Below are 21,773 nucleotides of genomic sequence, written 5' to 3' on the forward strand. Positions count from 1 at the left end.
AGAAGTTATAGGCTTGATTCAGGTATTACTGGGTGGGACTGTACAGCCTGTGTTATGTACGAAAGATAGGACTAGATGATCATAATGCTCCCTGCTGAAATCTGTGAATCAATGTTTATGGAGATGATTGAGAATTTCAAACTGAAACTGGACAGTGTTTAACCAAACTCTGAAGTAGACTCACTTTGAGCAAGGTGTGATACAGAGTCTTCTTGGCAAAGGGTCCCTTTGTCTTTGCAAACAACTCTCACCTCAGACTTGACATACTCACTATACCAAACACATGTCTTACAGGATATTTATCCCCACAGAGTCTACAGAAAGCTCAAGTATCAGAGGGGTAGCCGTGTTAGTCTGGATCTGTAAAAGCAGCAAAGAATCCTGTGGCATCTCTAACCCCTCAGACAGAGACCAACACCTACAAAATCTCCACCAAGCATTCTCAGAACTACAATACCCGCACGAGGAAATAAGGAAACAGCTCAACAGAGCCAGACGTGTACCCAGAAGCCTCCTACTGCAAGACAAACCCAAGAAAGAAACCAACAGGACTCCACTGGCCATCACATACAGCCTCCAGCTAAAACCCCTCCAATGCATCATCAAGGATCTACAACCCATCCTGGACAATGATCCCACACTTTCACAGGCCTTGGGTGGCAAGCCAGTCCTTGCCTACAGACAACCTGCCAACCTGAAACATATTCTCACCAGTAACTGCACACCGCACCATAATAACTCTAGCTCAGGAACCAATCCATGCAACAAACCTCTATGCCAACTCTGCCCACATATCTACACCAGCGACATCATCACAGGACCTAACCAGATCAGCCACACCATCACTGGTTCATTCACCTGCACATCCACCAATGTAATATACGCCATCATATGCCAGCAATGCCCCTCTGCTATGTACATCGGCCAAACTGGACAGTCCCTACGGAAAAGGATAAATGGACACAAATCAGACATTAGGAATGGCAATATACAAAAACCTGTAGGAGAGCACTTCAACCTCCCTGGCCACACTATAGCAGACCTTAAGGTGGCCATCCTGCAGCAAAAAAACTTCAGGACCAGACTTCAAAGAGAAACTGCTGAGCTTCAGTTCATCTGCAAATTTGACACCATCAGCTCAGGATTCAACAAAGACTGTGAATGGCTTGCCAATTACAGAACCAGTTTCTCCTCTCTTGGTTTTCACACCTCAACTGCTAGAACAGGGCCTCATCCTCCCTGATTGAACTGACCTCGTTATCTCTAGCTTGCTTGCTAGCATATATATACCTGCCCCTGGAAATTTCCACTACATGCATCTGAGGAAGTGGGTATTCACCCATGAAAGCTCATACAGAAAGCTTGTGACATGTCAAAATTCATGACCCTTGAGAGGTGTATGTATGGGTAATTTTTAAAGAATAGTATATTTATATTGAAAGTATGCTTTGAGGACTCAGTAAAAATTAGTCACCAGGAGATAATGTGCCTCGATGATGGCCCGTATGGGCAGGGGGGAGTTGTCATCCTGCCCTGTTTAGCCAGTGATGCAATGCAAGGCTCAATTGTTTAGCCTTGTGCAATACTAAGACTTTCAATGGAAGATCATCAGAGGCCACGGCAAACAATCCAAACCACTTGACAGTACAAAAGGGACTTGGGTTTCCCTGTCTGTGAATAGAAACAAAAGGCTGTTTTTAGTATTACACAGAGGATGGAGAATCTCTCTGTATTCGTTCACTGAGGAAAGCCCTTGGATCCTGGGTCTCATGAAAAAAAGCAGGTCTGCAGCAGACTGGAATTGGTGAGAGGGGAGGGGCCTACTTCGTTACACAGGAAAGGTAACTATTAATAACTGTAGAGCCAGGTTCTCATTTTATTATTTTGTTTTGTGTTGTAACCATTTGTTTCCACCGCTCTCTCTCATTTCTAGTTAAATCTTTACCCCTTCTTACATAAACCCACTTGTCATTGTAAGTGAACACAAGTGCTGTGGGTTATACAGGAGTAGTGATTTAAGGTACAATTATTAAACTGGGGTACAATGAGCCTTTGGGGGCAGAGGATCTGGGATGTCTCTGAGTGGCCAGTGTCAGGGGCTGGGTATTACAAAGGGAACCATTCAAAGGTACTCACTGACTAGGGTGACCTAATGTTAATATGCAAGGCCAAGACAGGACTGGCACAGCCCAGAGGCGAGTGCTTAAGTGGCTGAAAGGCGAGTGGTGACACCCAGTCAGGCAGGGGCAAGACACCCTCATGCTGGAGGCAAGGGGTAAGAAGGTGACACACAGTCCCAGATGAACTCAGAAATGTCACTTCAGGTATACAGTCACTTGTGCATGAAGGACCATGGTGACAATGTCCTCACAATTACCCAAGGTTCTTTGAAAAGAGCAGTTATTAGACTTTTCATATTTTGATATTTTCCAGAGGGAAGGTAGCAAGCAGTCTGAAAGCACCTTGCATGGCTCCTATGAAAACTGAACTCCAAGTTAGAAATTAATATGGATGTCTCTCAATTTTTCTAAATATCCAACCTTTGGCATCAGTGATAAAGTTGTATGGAAAGATAAGGTTATCCCTCGAAGGTGACTAAGCTATTTATTAAAGCAGGGACAGCTGCAACTATTCTGGCTTCTTAGCTTCACAGAGTACATTTGGTGAACAGGCCATGGACTGTGGACAACCCTAAGGAAAGGACGGTGTACTGATCTTCTCCTACACAAATGTAGCTATTTCCTGCAACATGGCCTGACTGAGATGTGGAAATAGGCATCTCTCAAGTCAAGCACCCAAACCAGTCTTGTGGGCACAAAGGACTGATAGCTGCCAATACTTCACCATATGGAATCTGAGTGTTGTGATGCATCTGTGTAGATCTCTCGACTCCAAGATTGGGTGCAGGCAGAAGAGAGAAATAACAGTGCAAACAGGCAGAGTTTCTAACCTTGCTCCTAATAAAGTGAACAAATAGGGTCCAAAATTATCCTCTTCCTGGATTCTGGCTTTACTGGTAACTCATATACCAACCCCAAACAGATTTTAGCCTAAGCTTTTTCTCCAAGCCTGGCTGTACTAGGATATTTCCTCCAGAACTTTTCTTTCCCAGTTCTCTCTGCACCTGAGAGAGACACCAAAACTGTTTATATCCTGGTTTGAACCAAACTACTAGTATGGCTCAGCAGCAATGCTGCTGCATAAGTGCCAACTCCATAGGTGCTCTGGGGCTGGAGCAACCATGGGAAAAAATGGTGCGTGCTGAACACCCACTGACAGCCCCTCTATCAGCCCCCCCAGTGGGCCCCACCCATCTGTGCCTTCCCCTCCCTCCCCATGCCTCCTGCCCACCACAATCAGCTGTTTTGAGGCATGCAGGAGGCTTGGGGGGGAGGGGAGCGAGGATGCAACGCACTCGGGGGAGGGAAGAGGCAGGGTGGAGCAGAGGTGGAAAAAGGCAGGGCAGGGGTGGAGCACCCCCCGGCACATTGGAAAGTTGACACCTGTGTGCCATTGCATCTTCATGAAGGCTGTCAGAGGTTCACATAGTGTGTTAGGCCACAGAGCTGTATTCAGTCTCTCTGGGAGGGTAAACATTTAGTGCTAAGCCCTAGGCCTCCACTGTTTTCAAAGGAGGGGCCCCCTCCTCCACTATTCTGAAGCTGCAGGCTTCAGTACCTCGGTTTCTCACTGTGGCTCCTTCAGCTAGGTCCAAAATAGTATGAACCTGCTGTTGGAGACTGAACCCTCTTGGAGCTGTACAGCCAGCAGGTGTTTTGCAGTGACACTGACGGCTTGTTTCATAGATTCATAGATTCAAGGACTGGAAGGGACCTCGAGAGGTCATTGAGTCCAGTCCCCTGCCCTCATGGTAGGACCAAATACTGTCTAGACCATCCCAGATAGACATTTATCTAACCTACTCTTAAATATCTCCAGAGATGGAGATTCCACAACCTTCCTAGGCAATTTATTCCAGTGTTCAACCACCCTGACAGTTAGGAACTTTTTCCTAATGTCCAACCTAAACCTCTCTTGCTGCAGTTTAAGCCCATTGCCTCTTGTTCTATCATTAGAGGCTAAGGTGAACAAGTTTTCTCCCTCCTCCTGATGACATCCTTTTAGATACCTGAAAACTGCTATCATGTCCCTTCTCAGTCTTCTCTTTTCCAAACTAAACAAACCCAATTCCTTCAGCCTTCCTTCATAGGTCATGTTCTCAAGACCTTTAATCATTCTTGTTGCTCTTCTCTGGACCCTCTCCAATTTCTCCACATTTAAAAACAAGCCAACATCTTTTAGCCAACTGGAATTCAATATTTTATAGATTCATAAATTCGAAGGCCAGAAAGGACCATTGTGATAATCTAATCTGACCTCCTGTGTGAAACAGGCCAGAGAGCTGCCCCCCAATAATAATTCCTTTTGAACTAGAGTCTATCTTTTAGAAAAAACATCCAATCTTGATTTAATAATTGTCTCTACAACTCTTAGCAAATTGTTCCAATGGGTAAAAAATTATGCCTTATTTTCACTCTGACTCTGTCTAGCTTCAACTTCCATTCACTGGATTGGGTTATGTCTTTCTATGGTAGACTGAAGCAATCATGATTTAATGTTTGTTCCCCATGTAGGTACTTATAGACTGTGATCAAGTCACCCCTTAACCTTCTCTTTGTTAAGCTAAATAGCTAGAGCTCTTTGAGTCTACCACTACAAGGCTTCTGCCTAAAACAGTGTACAACGTCATCCTTCAGCACTTTGTAGTAAGAAGCTTGAAAAGGAACTGAGAAGGAAGGTGAGTAGTTGGCATGGCAAGGAACTGGTCTTTTCTACTTCTAATACATCTTATCTACCTGAAGTAATTCCACGCCGTGCTGTTCTGAAGGTGCCAAAGTGGCTCCAGAAAGGACAAGGAAAATGAAGTATCTCCTTTTGAAATTGGTTCAGGTTCTCTGCTGAAATATCAAATCTGCTGCCTCAAGACAGGCAGAACCAAAGCAGACTTATCCGACCCAAAGGCTCCCTGGGTTTCTGTCTCAACAAATCAGATTGGGAACATGGAATCAGGCATTTGAGATATCCTGAGCCTCGCATGAGGTCAGCTAGTCACAGCAGTGGTCTTCACTCTATAGTATCAGAAGAAGCATGAGCAAGTGCTGATTGAAGCCCTAATTCGGAGATTGCCCTTATTGCAACCATTTTCAGGAATATGTGCCACCAAAATGACATTTTATTTCACATGAAGTTATAAAGAGTCTATAAGAGCTTGGCAAGTGGCCATGTGCAACCCTAGTGCTCAGGGGATTAGAATTTATAGCCCTTGTCCCTTAAGTCCTGAGCTGCTGGAAGAGTCTTGGCAGAACTAGAAAATTTTGATTTGTTCACTCTCATATAGATCACAAGAGCCCCTGACATTGAGTTCTGATAGACAGAGTCATAGTGCAGTGGTGATATTTGGTACAGCCTGTCCATCTTTGTTACTGTTGCCAGGGGTCCATAGAACACAGGACTGGAAGGGACCGCCTGAGTTATTGAGTGTAGTTCTCTGCTATTGCAGGATACCCCATCAGATAATTCCATTCATATATTTATCAAGATTAAAGTAAATCAAGGATCATTTAAACCACAGATCTTGGACGGGCTCCAAAAGATCCATGTTAATGAGGAATATTTTATTCTTTTGTATGAGCTCTAAAATGTCAAGCAGTTTGTGGGATTTTTCTGAGCTATCTGACCATGGAAAAACCAGAGCTTCCGATCATCCTCCTAACATATCTTGGTACAAACAACAGTCTTGGAGAAGGGGAATTTGATGACTGAGCAGCTGGGTCATCTGCATCAGATAGAACTCTGCTATAACTTGTTCAGGAAAGACAGCGGGCAAGATTTTTACAGGTTTATTGGCAACTGAAGAAGTAGATAGGTGCCTAGTGGAATTTTCAAAATCACGTAGTTGTCTAACTCCTATTGACTTCAATGTTGATTGACATTAATTACATTCCTATCCTATAATTCCTTATCAATTGAATCCCATATCAGCTTTTCTATTATTTTGCCTGGTATCAATGTCATGCTAACCAGCCAAAAGTTAACCAGGTCACCCCATTTGCCCTTTCTGAATATTGGCATAACACACACAATCTTCCAGTTTTCTGGAAGTTCCACTGTACTCCAGTGTATTAAAAATGACATTGGTGAGCCAGAGATCTCCTCAGCCAATGCTTTAAGGACTCTTGGGTGCAATTTATCTTGGCCTGATGATTTAAAAATATTTATCCCTAGTAGATGTTGTTTAACATCCTTCTTGGTTACTAATGGACTGGAAAGTATTTAATCATCCTCATGTGATAGTAGTACATCATCCCACTTCTTTTGCTCAAAACTAAAATATTTACTGAAGAATTCTATTTTTTTGGCAACATTAACAATAATCTTACCATCTCCATTTAGCAATGGGCCTATACCATTGCCAGGATTTTTTTTGTTGCTAATACACTTTAAAAACGTATTCTTACTACCCTTAGCCATGCCAAGCTTTTCACTGATGTCTGATAATGTCCCTTATGTCTTAAAAAATACGGTGAAAACTGGAAAGGATGCAGAAAAGAGAAACAAAAATGGCTGAGCACTGGAAAAATGCCTAGCGGGGAGAGACTTAGCCCACGTCCAGACTAACCCGCGGCATCGGCAGGTTAAAATCGATTGCTCAAGGATCAATATATTGCGTCTAGTCTGGACGCGATGTATCGATCCCCGAGCGCGCTTACATCGATTCCGGAACTCCATCAACCCGAACAGAGTACCGGAATCGACACGGAGAGCCGCGGACATCGATGCAGCGCCGTCCAGACGGGTGAGTACCTCGATTTTAGAAATTCGACTTCAGCTACGTTATTCCCGTCGCTGAAGTTGCGTATCTAAAATCGATTTTAACACCTAGTCTGGACGTGGCCTTAAAGAGCTTAATCTATTTATCTTATAAAAAGCAAGATCGAGAGTTGACTTGATTACAGTGTATGAGAATCTTCCCAGAGTGAACGTACGGGATTCTAAAGGGCTCTTTAATCTAGAGGAGAAAAGCAGAACAAGAATCAAAATGGCTGGAAGCTGCAACCAGACATATTCAAATTAGAAATAAGACACAAATTTTTAACAGTGTGGGCAATTAAGCACTGGAATCAACTACCAAGGGAAATGGTGGATTCTCCGTCTCTTGAAATCTTCACATGGAAACTGGATGCCATTCTGGAAGACATTCTTTAGTCCAGCACTAGTTACTGGGTTCAATAGAGGGGGCATACATTGATTAAATGAATGGCCTACGATAGATGATCGAATGGTCCTTTCTGGCATAAACTCTATGATTCTATGCACTCTTCTCCACAAGAGCATAGCCGCGGCCAGACTGGATTAGACCCAACATCCACCTACTCCAGTATCCTGTCTCTGACGATGGCCACTACCAGATGCTTCAGAGGAAGGCGTAAGAACCCTGAAATAGCATATGTGGGACATCAGCTGCCCACATACAGTCTCATCCTGCTTTCTAATAGTAAAAGAACAGCTTAAGCCCTGGAGCATGACGTTTAATATCCCTTCCAAAAATGTTATCACTTTTGTTATAATACCTGGATATCCTTGATACCCATATAAATGTTCAATCCCTCTTTGAATTTTGCTAAGTTCCTAGTCTTAATGATTTCCTCTGACAATGACTTTCACAGGCTAATTAGGCATTGTGTGAAAAGCATTTCCTTTGATCAATTTTTAATTCACCTTCAAAGCCTAACTCAGAACAGCCATTCTAATCACATAAGGCAATATTCTCTCATATGTGAGTGGGGAGCCTCATGATGCTGTGGGGAAGAGAGTCTTGATTCTCAGTCTTGAACCAGATTCTTCTAAGACAGATCTATTGAGAACTGCTGTGGCAGCAGCACCAGAGAACGTGCAAGACCACAAGACCCATAAAGGTGGTAGAGGTTAACGGGCTGGCATAAATAATGGAAGGTGAAAAGACTGGCTTCCAAAGAACTACAAGAAATGAAGACAAATAGAAATGGATGTTTCCCCTGAAGAAGCAGTAAGGCCTCCTCTGAGAGCCAAGCACACCAAGGACGGCTACTCTAATCTACCCCCAGCTGGGGTATAATAGCTCTCAACTGAAACCCTTTTCCAAATCCACCTAGAGAAGACATGGATGATGAGACGAAGGCAGCTGGGAGACTAATGAAGATAGCCAGCTGGTGAGTATGTTGGGAAGTTCTGTCTTATTGCTATTTGACTAACTTTGAGGAACAAGAAAGGAGTACTCTTGGTGCTGGGAACTTGTCACTGATTTTGGTATGAAGCCGGATTGCTTGCTGTGTTCTGAAATCAAGGCTAGGTTGCTGACTATAAAGGTGAGATTGCCCTGCCGCTGGGTGTTAGCATCTGTTTCCAGTAGGGCTCTTTGAAGTGAGAGCAGTGCAGTGCAGTTTTTGATCAGCAAGGCCTGTGAATAGAGGCGGCTGAGTGAGAGGGGTTGTGTCACCCATTCCAGGAGTGTGTGGGGCCCAGGTTTTCAAAAGCACAGAAACTCACAATGGCTGGTAAGACAAATGGCTGGTGAGATAAAGGGAGTTACCTAGTTGAGTCTGTCAGAGCAGGAAGGCAGGGAGGTTTGGTGGTGTGTTGATTTTTTTTCCTTTCTCTAACTTGCAGCTGCTCTACAAAGAAGAACCTGCCATGAGATGAGAACGGCATGTCATGAACAACACTGCTAGCTCTTCCTCTGCCTGTACCTGTGGGGCCCTCACCTGATACACAACCTCACCCTGGAGGCTTCCACCCAGACTCTGGTCTTGACTTGCTGGGAATGCAGCCTGCGTGTCCCTAACAACAAAAGCCAGTCAGGGGGAATCACTGGCGTGAAAGGTGTCTGTAGGATCCCCCCCTCAGGAAGCAGGTTAGAGAGCTACAGGGTGAATTTGCATAGCATGTGGGAGCACAATGACTCCAGTGAAGGGACACACGTGGAAACATCTGGGATGGAGGATGCTAGCTGACTACAGGTAACTACAGCAACACCAGAGGAGGAAGGAGAACCAGCTGCTCTACCTGGGGGACTTGAACTACCCAGATATCTGTTGGAAAAATATGTGGGCAACTTTTTGTTTCAGAAAGAAAAGGAAGTAACCAGGGGAACAGCCATTTTAAATTTGATTCCAACCCACCGGGAGGAATTGGAAGCAAATTTGAAGGTGGAAGGCAATTCGGGTGAAAGCAATTGTGAAATGAGAGATTTCATGATTCTAAGGCAACGAAAGAGTTAGAGCATCAGAATAAGGACAATGGACTTCAATAAAATAGACTCATAGAACTGGTAGGTAAGGTTTTGTTGTGATTATTGAACCTACAAAAGTTAACCTAAGCTCAACTCTAAAATGTATGTGAAAGCTCATACGATGTTACAATAGACTCATAGAATCCTAGAACTGGAGAGGCCCTCAAGAGATCATCTAGTCCAGCCACTTACACCAACGCAGGACTAAGTATTATCTAGACCATCCCTGACAGGTGTTTGTCTTAAAAATCTCTTAAAAATCTTCAGTGATGGAGATTCCACAACTTTCCCCGGGCAATTTATTCTAGTGTTTAACCACCCTGACAGGAAGTTTTTCCTAATGTCCAATCTAAACCTCCTTTGCTGCAATTTAACCCCATTGCTTCTTGTCCTATCCTCAGAGGTTAAGAAGAACAATTTATCTCCCTCCTCCTTGTAACAACCTTTTATGTACTTGAAAACTCTCTTCACCTCAGTCTTCTCTTCTCCAGACTAAACAAACCTAATTTTTTCAATCTTCCCTCATAGGTCATATTTTCTAGACCTTTAATCATTTTTGTTGCTCTTCTCTGGACTTTCTCCAATTTGTCCATATCTTTCCTGAAATGCGGTGCCCAGAACAGGACACAATACTCTGGCTGAGGCCTAATTAGCCTGGACTAGAGAGGAAGAATTGTTTCTAATGTCTTGCTTACAACACTGCTGTTAATACATTACAGAATTATGTCTGCTTTTTTTGCAACATATTAAGTTGTGAACTACTATAACCCCACATTCCTTTCCGCAGGACTCCTTCCTAAGCAGTCATTTTCCATTTTGTGTGTATGCAACTGATTGTTCCTTCCTAAGTGGAGTACTTTGACTGGTCTGTAATTCCCTGGGTTGTCCTTATTTCCCTTTTTTTGGTTGGCACTATATTTGCCCTTTTCCAGTCCTCTGTAATTTCTCCTGTCTTCCATGCCTTTTCAGAGATAATTGCTAATGGTGCAGATACCTCCTCATTCAGCTCCTTGAGCATTCTTGGATACATTTAATCAGGCCCTGGTAACTTGAAGATATCTATCTTGTCTAAGTAATTTTTAACTCGTTCTTTTCCTATTTTAGCCTCTGATCCTAACTCATTTTCACTGACTTTCACTATGTTAGACGTCCAGTCGCTACTCGCCTTTTTGGTGAAAACCAAAACAAAGAAGTCATTTAGCACCTCTGCCACTTCCACATTTTCTGTTATTGTTTTCCCCTTCATCACTGAATTATGGGCTTACCCTGTCCTTAGTCTTCCTCTTGCTTCTAATGTATCTGTAGAATATTTTCTTGTTACCTTTTGTGTCTTTAGCTAGTTCAATCTCATTTTGTCCTTGGCCTTTCTAATTTTGTCCTTACATAATTGTGTTATTTGTTTACAGTCATCCTTTGTTATTTGCCCTAATTTCCTTTTTTTGTAGAACTCTTTTTTGAGTTTCAGATCATTGAAAATCTCCTGCTTAAGCCAGGGTGGCCTCTTGCCATACTTCCTGTCTTTCCCATGCAGTGGGATAGTTTGCTCCTGAGTCCTTAATAATGTGTCTTAGAAAAACTTCCAACTCTCTTGAACTGTTTTTCCCTTTAGACTTTCCCTGAGTTTGCCAAAGTCTGCTTTCTTGAAATCCATTATCTTTATTGTACTGTTTTCCCTCTTACCATTCCTTAGAACTGTGAACTCTTACTTTATGATCACCTTCACCTAAGCTTCCTTTGCCACTTTCAAATTCTCAACCAGTTCCTCTCTATTTGTGAAAATCAAATCTAGAACAGCCTCTCCTCTAGTAGCTTTCTCCACCTTCTGAAATAAAAATTGTCTCCAATACATACCAAGAACTTGTTGGATAATCTGTGTCCTGCTGTGTTATTTTCCCAAGAAATGTCTGGGTAGTTGAAGTCCCCTGTCACCACCAAGTCCTGTGCTTTGGATGATTTTGTTAGTTTATAAAAAGCCTCATCCACCTCTTCTTCCTGGTTAGGTGGTCTGTGGTAAACCCCTACCATGACATCACCCTTGTTTTTTACCCCTTTTATCCTTACCCAGAGACTTTCAAACAGTCTGTCTCTTATTTCCAGGTCAACCTCAGAACAACTGTATACATTTTTAATATATAAGGCAACATTTCCTCCCTTTTTCCCCTGCCTGTCCTTCATGAGCAAGCTGTACCCTTCGTACCAATATTCCAGCCATGCATGTTGTCCCACCAAATCGCTGTGATGTCAGCTATGTTATAGCTATGTTTATTAACTAGCATTTCTAGTTCTTCCTGCTTATTCTCCATACATCTTGCATTAATATACAGACACCTAAGATATTGATTTGATTCCCCCCACCATGTTCTTTCTGGTCTCCGCTCCCTTATTCCGGCTATAATAGCCCATGCCTGACCCTCCTACCACCCCCAATTCCGACCCTTCTCCCAGGTCTCCATCTTTTTTACTTACTTGTGGGCTTTTGTCACCTGCCTCCACCAAACCTAGTCCTCCACACTAGGTTAGCCAGTCTGTATCCAAATACAGTAGCCATGAACAATAGATCAAGTTGTTACAAATGCAAGAAAACCACACAGGAAACTGTATTAGTCCAAATAAAATGACCTACAGATATAAGTAAAGGAAAGTGGTGAGATCCTACTTAGTAAACAAGAAATGTGGGAACAGAGTTACCTCTCTGAAGTTTGACCTTATTTCAACCACCAATTCAATCAATTTCCATAAGGAGGCTAAAATACGCCACCCACTTTTACTAATTTTTTTGGCTTCTTAAAAAGACTTTTTTAAAAAAAAGAGTCATCTTCACCTGGCTCATCCCCTGCCCTTCCAGCACTGCAGCTCACCTCGACTTTCTTTCTGATAGGTAGGCCAGCTGGCCTTGCCCTTGTTTGAGAAACTTTGTTTTCACCTGTAAATGCTAAAAGTCATCAGATCATCATGACACCTAGTCCTCAGTCACCACTGGGGAGACCTAATTAGCAGTGCTGCAGGGGCCGGTAAGATCCGGTATTGTATTACCTTCCCTTCTGGTGTTGTTTTCTACCCCACTATTTCTTGCCTCCTATCCTATCTCCCTCTCTTGGCTTTTTATTGAATCCTGAAATCAACTATACTGCATTCATCCAAACTTGCCTTGTCGAAGGAGAAAGAATCCAACCAGACAGATGACAGCCCTAACAGACAATAATTAACCAGGGTCCAAGTAGCAGGTGTTGTGGACAACTTGCCAGCCAGAGCATCCACTCAAAACTAACCAGCAGTGACACAAAAACATCAGCAAAGGCCATATTTCAACCAGTTTTTCTATCCTCTCTCTCTTCCACCTTGTGTCTACTTGTTTGTTAAGAACAGGACAAGTGCATGCCCTTCACATCAGGAGATAATAAAATTAACCTTTTCATTGTCATCAAAGAAAGGTTCTTCTGAAAATCTGAAACACTGATACTTTGACTCCAAAAGCAGAGAGACTCTGAAAAGCTCTAAGTTTGTTTTGCATAATCACGCCACCACAATTTCAACAGGTTTGTTTTAATTTCTTGTTCCTTCTTGTGTTTAATCAACAAACTTTCATTCTGAATGAATGCTTCTGGGTATTTCCCAAGTAACCAAGTAAAACCAAGGCCTCTGTTTAAAATTATTGAAACCCAAACCTATCTATTACTGTTTAACGTTGGACAGCGAAACAGTGTATAAAAACCTGAAACTCGTTTAAGCCTTTTAGATCACTATCCACACAACAGTCCCATGGGAAGAAAATCTAAGGGAAAAAAGGAGTTCAGGAGAGTTGGCAGTTTCTCAAGGTGACAATATTAAATGCACAACTGGAAACAATCCCAATGTGAAGAAAGGATAGGAAGAAAAATAAAAAGGCAATGTGATTCCATCAGGACCTCATTAATGATCTGAAAATCTAAAAGGTATCCTACAGAAGGAGGAAACATGAACTAATTGCAAAGGATGAGTACAAAAAAAAATAGCACAAGCACATAGGGGCAAAATCAGAAAAACTAAGGCACAAACTGAATTACTCCTAGAAAGGGAAATTAAACAGAATAAGGAGGTTCCTTAATACAGTGGGACCAAGAGAAAGGCATAAGAAAGTGTTGGTCCTCAACTTAGTGGAGAAAGAGAGCTAATAACTGATATCAAAAAGGCTGAGATATTTAATGCCTATTTTGCGTCTCCCTTCACTAAAAAGAGATACTCAACACAATTAATAATAAAAACAGGTGGGAAGGAATGCAAACCAAAACAGGGCAAAAACAGGTTAAAGACTATTTAGATAAGTTAGATGTATTCAAGTTGGCCAGACCTGAAAAAATGCATCTAGGGTACTTAAGAAACTAACTGACTCAATCTTGGAACTGTTAGCAATTATCCTTGAGAACTCATGAGGGCAGGGGAGGTCCCAGAGGACTGGAGAAGGAGAAACATATAGTATCTGTCTATGATCTAAAGAGGATCAAAGGGGATCTGGAGAATTAAAGACCAGTCAGTCTAACTTCAATACCTGGAAAGATACTGGGACAAATTACTAAATAATCAATCTGTATACACCCAGGGAATAACAGAGTTATAAGGAATAGCCAGGATGGATTTGTCAAAAACAACAAAAGCAAATCTTTCTAAGTTCCTTCTTTGATAAGATTAACGGCCTAGTAGATAGGGCAGACGCAGGAAATGTGATGCAGTTTTATTTTAGTAAGGTATTTGATGTAGTCCCATGTGACATTCTCATAAGGAAACTAGGGAAATGAGATCTAGATGAAATGACTAAAAGGTGGGCGTACAATCTCTCTGTACCACATATGCACAACACAAATCTGCACAACTGGTTGAAAGACTTTAATTAAAGAGTAATTATGAATGGCTCACTGGCAAACTGCGAGGGAGCCTCTAATGGGGTCCCATAGAAATGAGTCCTGGGTCCAGTGCCATTTAAGATTTTCACTAATGACTTGGATAATGGAGTGGAGAGTATACTTATAAATTTTTCAGATGACACCAAGCTGAGAGAGGTTACAAATACTTTGGAAGACAGGATTAGAATTCAAATGGACCAAGACAAATTCAGAACATAAAAACGGCCATAGTGGGTCAGACCAAAGGTCCCTCTAGCCCAGTATCCGGTCTTCCACGAGGGGCCAATGCCAGGTGCCCCAGAGGGAATGAACAGAACATGGAATCATCAAGTGATCCATCCCCTGTCGCACATTCCCAGTTTCTGGCAAACAGAGGCTAGGAACACCATCCCTGCCCCTCCTGGCTAACAGCCATTGATGGACCTATCCTCCAGCAATTTATCCAGTCCTTTTTTGAACCCTGTTATAGTCTTGGCCTTCGCAACAACTTCTGGCAAAGAGTTCCACAGGTTGACTGTGCGTTGTGTGAAGAAATACTTCCTTTTGTTTGTTTTAAACCTGCTGCCTATTAATTTCATTTGGTGATCCCTAGTTCTTGTGCTACAAGAAGGAGTAAATAACACTTCCTTATTTACTTTCTCCACACCAGTAATGATTTTATAGACTTCTATCATATCCCTGCTTAGTGGTCTCTTTTCCAAGCTGAGAAGTCCCAATCTTATTTATCTCTCCTCATACGAAAGCCCGATCATTTTGTTGCCCTTTTCTGAACCTTTTCCAGTTCCAATACATCTTTTTTGAGATGGGACGACCACATGTGCACACAGCATTCAAGATGTGGGCGTACCATGGATTTATATAGAGACAATATGATATTTTCTGTCTTATTATCTATACCTTTGTTAATGATTCCCAAATTGACTGGCACTGCACTTTGAGCGGATATTTTCAGAGAACTATCCAATGACTCCAAGATCTCTTTCTTGACTCCAAGACCTTTTTCTTCAGTGTTAAGAGCTAAATGAGATCCCATCATTGTATATGTATAGTGGGGATTATGTTTTCCAATGTGCATTACTTTGCATTTATCAAAACTGAATTTAATCTGCCATTTTGTTGCCCATTCATCCAGTTTTGTGAGATACCTTTGCAGCTCTTCGCAGTCTGCTTTGGACTTAACTATCTTCAGTAGTTTTGTCTCATCTGAAACTTTTGGGACCTCATTGTTTTCCCCTTTTTCCAGTTCATTTATGAATATGTTGAATAGGACAGGTCCCAGTACAGACCCCTGGAGGACACCATTATTTACCTGACTCCATTCTGAAAACTTAACATTTATTTATTCCTATCCTTTGTTTCCTATTTTTTTTAACCAGTTACCAATTCATGAGAGGACCTTCCCTCTTATCCCGTGGCAGCTTATTTTGCTTAAGAGCCTTTGGCGAGGAATCTTGTCAAAGGCTTTCTGGAAATCTAAGTACACTATATCCACTTGATCTCCCTTGTCCACATGCAAGTTGAGCCCCTCAAAGAATTCTAATAGATTGGTGAGGCACGATTTCCCTTTACAGAAACCATGTTGACTGTTCCCCAACAAATGGTCATCTGTGTGTCTGATAATTCTGTTCTTTAATATAGTAAGGCTTATCAGCCTGTAATTGTTGGGATCAGATCTGGAGCCCTTTTTAAAAATTGGCATCACATTAGCAATCCTTCAGTTAGTAGTTCTGCAATTTCACGTTTGAGTTCCTTCAGAACTCTAGGGTAAATACCAGCTGGTTCTGGTGACTTATTACTGTTACATTTATTAAATTGTTCCAAAACCTCCTCTAATGATACCTCAATCTGGGACAGTTCCTCAGATTTGTCACCTAAAAAGAATGGCTCAGGTTTTGGAATCTCCCTAACATCCTCAGGCATGAAGACCAATGCAAAGAATTAATTTAGTTTCTCCACAATAGCCTCATTGTCCTTGTGTGCTCCTTTAGCACCTCGGTCATCCAGTGACCCCACTGGTTGTTTAGCAGGCTTCCTGCTTCTGATGTATTTAACAAAAATTTTTGCTATTACTTTTTGGGTCTTTAGCTAGCTGTTCTCCACATTCTTTTTTGTCCTGCATAATTATATTTTTACACTTCACTTGCCAGAGTTTATGCTCCTTTCTATTTTCCTCACTAGATTTTACTTCCATTTTTAATATTATGCCTTTCTGCCTCTCACTGCTTGTTTTACTTTGTTGTTAGCCATAGTGGCACCTTTTTTGTTCTCTTCTATGTTTTTTAATTTGGGGTATACATTTAAGTTGAGCCTCTATTATGGTGTCTTTAAAAAGTTTCCATGTAGCTTGCAAGGATTTCACTTTTGGCGCTGTACCTTTTAATATCTGTTTAACTAATTAACTGGAGGATTTTAAGTACAGACTGGACAAACAGATTGGTTTAGGTCAGTGGTTCTCAATATATTTACCACTGCGGGCCATATATGCAGTTCTCTGTGTGTTACATGGGCCACATACACACAATATATACACTACATGTATGGCCCTGAGGATATCACATAGGCTGCAGCTGTATGCTGACTGGGCCAGGGTTGAGAACCAGTGGTCTAGGTTTATTGGTCACGCCTCAGTGCAGAGGGCTGGACTTGATAACTTCTCAAGATTAGATTTCTATGATTCTATAAATCTCAATCCTTCTCCCCCACCTCATCACACACACACCCCTTAAATGAGGAGAATCAAGGGAATAAGAAGTCATCTTCACCTCTGCACTGTGTCATTGAAGGTCGCAGTTCAGGTCAGGGCAGAGTCTGTACCTCCTCCACAATCCAATGTATTGATAGTGCGGAGGGATCCTGGAGAGTGATCATGTTGGTAATGACGAGATTCTATGTATGATCCAGCCTCCCAGTTCTAATCAACCGGAGAGAAGAAAGCAGTTCCTATTCCCACCTCTCCTCTTCTGCAGACCCTCAAAGAGTGGGACAGAAAAGATAGACTAGCCCAACTTCAACAGTGTCTGCAAAAGCAGCAAAGAATCCTGTGGCACCTTAAAGACTAACAGACGTTTTGAAGCATGAGCTTTCGTGGGTGAATATCCACTTCCTCAGATGTATGTAATGGAAATATCCAGGGGCAGGTATATATATGTGTGCTAGCAAGCAAGCTAGAGATAACGAGGTCAGTTCAATCAGGGAGGATGAGGCCCTGTTCTAGCAGTTGAGGTGTGAAAACCAAGAGAGGAGAAACTGGTTCTGTAATTGGCAAGCCATTCACAGTCTTTGTTGAATCCTGAGCTGATGGTGTCAAATTTGCAGATGAACTGAAGCTCAGCAGTTTCTCTTTGAAGTCTGGTCCTGAAGTTTTTTTGCTGCAGGATGGCCACCTTAAGGTCTGCTATAGTGTGGCCAGGGAGGTTGAAGTGCTCTCCTACAGGTTTTTTGTATATTGCCATTCCTAATGTCTGATTTGTGTCCATTTATCCTTTTCCGTAGAGACTGTCCAGTTTGGCCGATGTACATAGCAGAGGGGCATTGCTGGCATATGATGGCGTATATTACATTGGTGGATGTGCAGGTGAATGAACCGGTGATGGTGTGGCTGATCTGGTTAGGTCCTGTGATGGTGTTGCTGGTGTAGATATGTGGGCAGAGTTGGCATCGAGGTTTGTTGCATGGATTGGTTCCTGAGCTAGAGTTACTACGGTGCAGTGTGCAGTTACTGGTGAGAATATGTTTCAGGTTGGCAGGTTGTCTGTGGGCAAGAATTGGCCTGCCACCCAAGGCCTGTGAAAGTGTGGGATCATTGTCCAGGATGGGTTGTAGATCCTTGATGATGCGTTGGAGGGGTTTTAGCTGGGGGCTGTATGTGACGGCCAGTGGAGTCCTGTTGGTTTCTCTCTTGGGTTTGTCTTGCAGTAGGAGGCTTCTGGGTACACGTCTGGCTCTGTTGATCTGTTTCCTTATTTCCTCATGCAGGTATTGTAGTTTTGAGAATGCTTGGTGGAGATTTTGTAGGTGTTGGTCTCTGTCTGAGGGGTTAGAGCAGATGCGGTTGTACCTCAGTGCTTGGCTGTAGACAATGGATCGTGTGATGTGCCCGGGATGGAAGCTAGAGGCATGAAGGTAGGCATAGCGGTCGGTGGGTTTTCGATATAGGGTGGTGTTAATGTGACCATCACTTATTTGCACCGTGGTGTCTCTAGCTTGCTTGCTAGCACACATATATATACCTGCCCCTGGATATTTCCATTACATGCATCTGACGAAGTGGGTATTCACCCACGAAAGCTCATGCTCCAAAACGTCTGTTAGTCTATAAGGTGCCACAGGATTCTTTGCTGCTTTTACAGATCCAGACTAACACGGCTACCCTCTGATACTTGACACAGTGTCTGCAAAGATCCCTTTCCTGACAGGGCATATCCACTGTCAGAGGATTTCAAGCCGTCCATGCCAAGAAAGATGAGCTGACAGGATCAGAACCAACCAGCTTCACCTGGAGTCACAGACACATTTTCAGTAGAAGCAGCTTCAACCCCGTGAATCTGGTGAAATAAACAGCTTCCCTCTTCTCTACCCTGAACTCTACACTGCCCTGCCCCAGATCAAAGGTGTACAAATCAAATTCAAGGGGCTGAATCTCTCTAAAAAAGAAAGTAAGAACCTAGAGGACAGCCTGATGGGTTCTGAGCTAGGAGAGTGTCCAGACGCAGAAAGTTATGGCGGTGATTGCTGATCATGACCCCTTTTACTGCCATACATGGTTGGTCTCATTTGCGAGGTCCATGGCTTGTGTTCACAGCTCCACTGGCAGTTCTTGGCACACAGCCAGACATGTGCAGCCCTGACAGTGGGGACCTGTAGAAGCATTATCCCAAAATTATCCTTTATAAGTTCCTGCTCTTATTGCTCAGGGCTCCATTAACCTAGAAATGCAGTGAACTTTTCTTTCTTTTAGTATATGTTCCATTACCTTACTAGACATTGATAGTAGGCAAATGAGATGATAACTAGCCAGTTCATGCTCTCCCCCCTTCTTCATGATCAACACCATCTTTGCTTTTTTCTAATCCTTTGGTATCTTCCCAGTTCTCCATGGACATTTAAAAAATAATTTCTAGTGTTTGGAAAGTTCATTAGCTAATTCCTTGACTTGCAGGTGCATGCCATCTGGACCTGCCGGTTTGTGTATGTTCAGTATCCCAAGTATTATCTGACCTACTTTATATCAGCAGCTATACAGTACACACAAAGTCAGCATTTTCTTCTTAATTGATCAGATGATTTCCTACAACTTTTCTCAACAGAAAGAGATTTAATAAAGCAGTTCAGTAGCTCAGCCATTCTATAATAATCATGAATGCAATCTCATTCGTCATTCATTATTGTGTTTGCTTTCCTGCCAGTACTTCTGCTTGATATACTTATATGGAGACTTCAGATTTCCCCGAAGCCCTTTGGCAGCATTAACACCCCTTTTCACAAATGATGTGAGCTTGTTTTACCAGTATTAGGCCAACACTCTTCAGTGAGCATATGAATGAAATGAACAGAAAGAAAAGCTTGGAAGTGACAGCTGCAGTGGAGGTTTTAGGAAAGTCAAAGGAGGAGGAGTGAGGCCCAGGATTCCTGAGAGACTAAGGTGGTAGCCCAATATTTGCTTGAACATCTACTTGAAGGCCCATATTCCAGGAAGCCCACCACAACATCTCCTTTTGCCTGGACACCCCTGGGCCCTCTGCTCAGAGCAGGCATTTGACCCACTGTGTGGAGTTAACCCTCTCCTATGAGCAAATCCTGTCAGCTCCTCCATTGCTCTAAAGGACTCTGGTGCCACCAATTTCTCAGGGAGAGAACTGGAAGGAAGTTCAGCATGGGGCCTGGCTTTATGCACAGTATTGAGCTCAGCTCTGCAGAGATTCTCTGTGTAGAGCGGCCGAGGTATTGCAAAGAATGGGGATGCCCCAGTGAATCACAGAATATCAGGGCTGGAATCTAATCCAACCTGCTGCTCAAAGCAGATCCAATCCTCTGACAGATTTTTTTTTGCCCCAGATCCCTAAATGGCCCCCTCAAGGACTGAACTCACAACCCTGGGTTTAGTAGGGCAATGCTCAAATCACTGAGCTATCCCTCCCCCCAGGACTTAGCACATTGCCTGCAAACGTGAGGAAGAGCCCTGGGTCAGTGCAACTAGCATGGAGGCTGCTGCAGCAATAGCAGCCCAGCAATGGTGACCTGAGGTGGGCAGCATTCCTCTCCCCTGCACAGAGTCCTGCTGCAGGGCTTTAGCATGAGAGATTCCCCGTGGTGACTAACTGCCCCAAGCACACAAGAGAGGATGTGGAATTGAAAAACAGCATTTTGGAGAGACAGTCCAGCCTGCTGAATGCCTGACAGTCTGTTTATACTCTTTGGTACGGCAACTGAAACAGCCACAGTAAAGCGTCCACCAAATAGTGACGGTTTCAGGCTGCCACGCTGACTGCCGCAGTCAGCCCCTCCTTATCGCCATGGACAGCACAAACACGGACACAGCAACCACCCACGCAAGTTCCAGCACCCAAAAACCCACAGGGCGTGCCAGACGCCTGTTACAGTAGCTCCACTGGTTTCCCTAGGCAGCGCTGGGAAATGAGAACCACTGAAATATCACAGGACCTAAAGTAAGATAAGAGGGGAAAATAGAGTGAAAGGCCAAACTCACCAACGTCAGACTCTTTGTGGGTTTTGATGATTTCAGCCAGTTCAAAATTTCCTGCAATGATGGCCACCTGAAAAGAGAGGAAGGGAGGAGGAGTGAATGATTCTGAGCTGCACTATTCCCCAGGAAAGACCAGGCCTACTAGCACAGAGGAAACTGCTATACCACATGGGCTGGCAACAGCCATTCGCTGTGGCAGACTGCCACAGCCAGCACTCCTCCTGGCTTGGCCCAAAAGTAGCATACACAGCCAGCACCTTTGAGGTGGCATCCTGGTGCCAACAGCGACCCACATTCCTCCTGCAATGACTCCTACATTCAGAAGTGACAGAGAACGCAGAGCTCAGAGGAGGCTGAGTAGTGATGCTTCCACTACTAGCTGAGGATTAAATTTGGGTCTTGTAGTTGCTGCTGAAAAATTCTCACACCTGGAGCTTGTTAGGAAAACATTTACTCTTGGTTATTTCGCAGTAACTGAACTCTCTGCAGGTCTTGCCTTGGCAAAGCCACAGACCTGTGATATGCTTGTTCCAAGCTGTGCAGGCCATGGAACCTCTTCAAAGCAGGTAACTGTTGCGGGCAGCCTGCTCCAGACAATGGCCACAACACTCTAAACCAAGATTAAATAAAGCCCTGCCTATTAACCAGCTTGTAGTATGGCAAAGATTCTCATAATACTCAAAGGAGCAAGGAAAGAAGGGAGGTTGAATGTAGATCTGAACAGGAAACACATGCAGAGAATTCTAATTACTATTTAGGATGCCTTTTTCTCCTTCAAGGAATTGCTGCTACTCATCCTCACTCCTGGGAAACTAGACACCACTAGCAATCCTCAGGAGGGCTAATATGTGATTAAGTAGACAGT

The 21,773-nt window shown here is 43.2% G+C and overlaps 1 protein-coding gene across 1 annotated transcript in view; it reads right to left on the reverse strand.

Annotated features, from left to right (window-relative positions):
* SHANK3 (SH3 and multiple ankyrin repeat domains 3) overlaps nt 1-21,773 on the reverse strand; it is a 727,758-nt gene that overhangs the window by 516,658 nt on the left and 189,327 nt on the right. The window contains exon 9 of the mRNA XM_030541199.1: nt 20,912-20,978. Within this exon, the coding sequence (XP_030397059.1) occupies nt 20,912-20,978 (67 nt within the window). The remainder of the gene's footprint in view (nt 1-20,911; nt 20,979-21,773) is intronic.

The sequence above is a fragment of the Gopherus evgoodei genome, chromosome 1 (genome assembly GCF_007399415.2).
Source record: "Gopherus evgoodei ecotype Sinaloan lineage chromosome 1, rGopEvg1_v1.p, whole genome shotgun sequence".
Taxonomy (NCBI): Eukaryota; Metazoa; Chordata; order Testudines; family Testudinidae; genus Gopherus; species Gopherus evgoodei.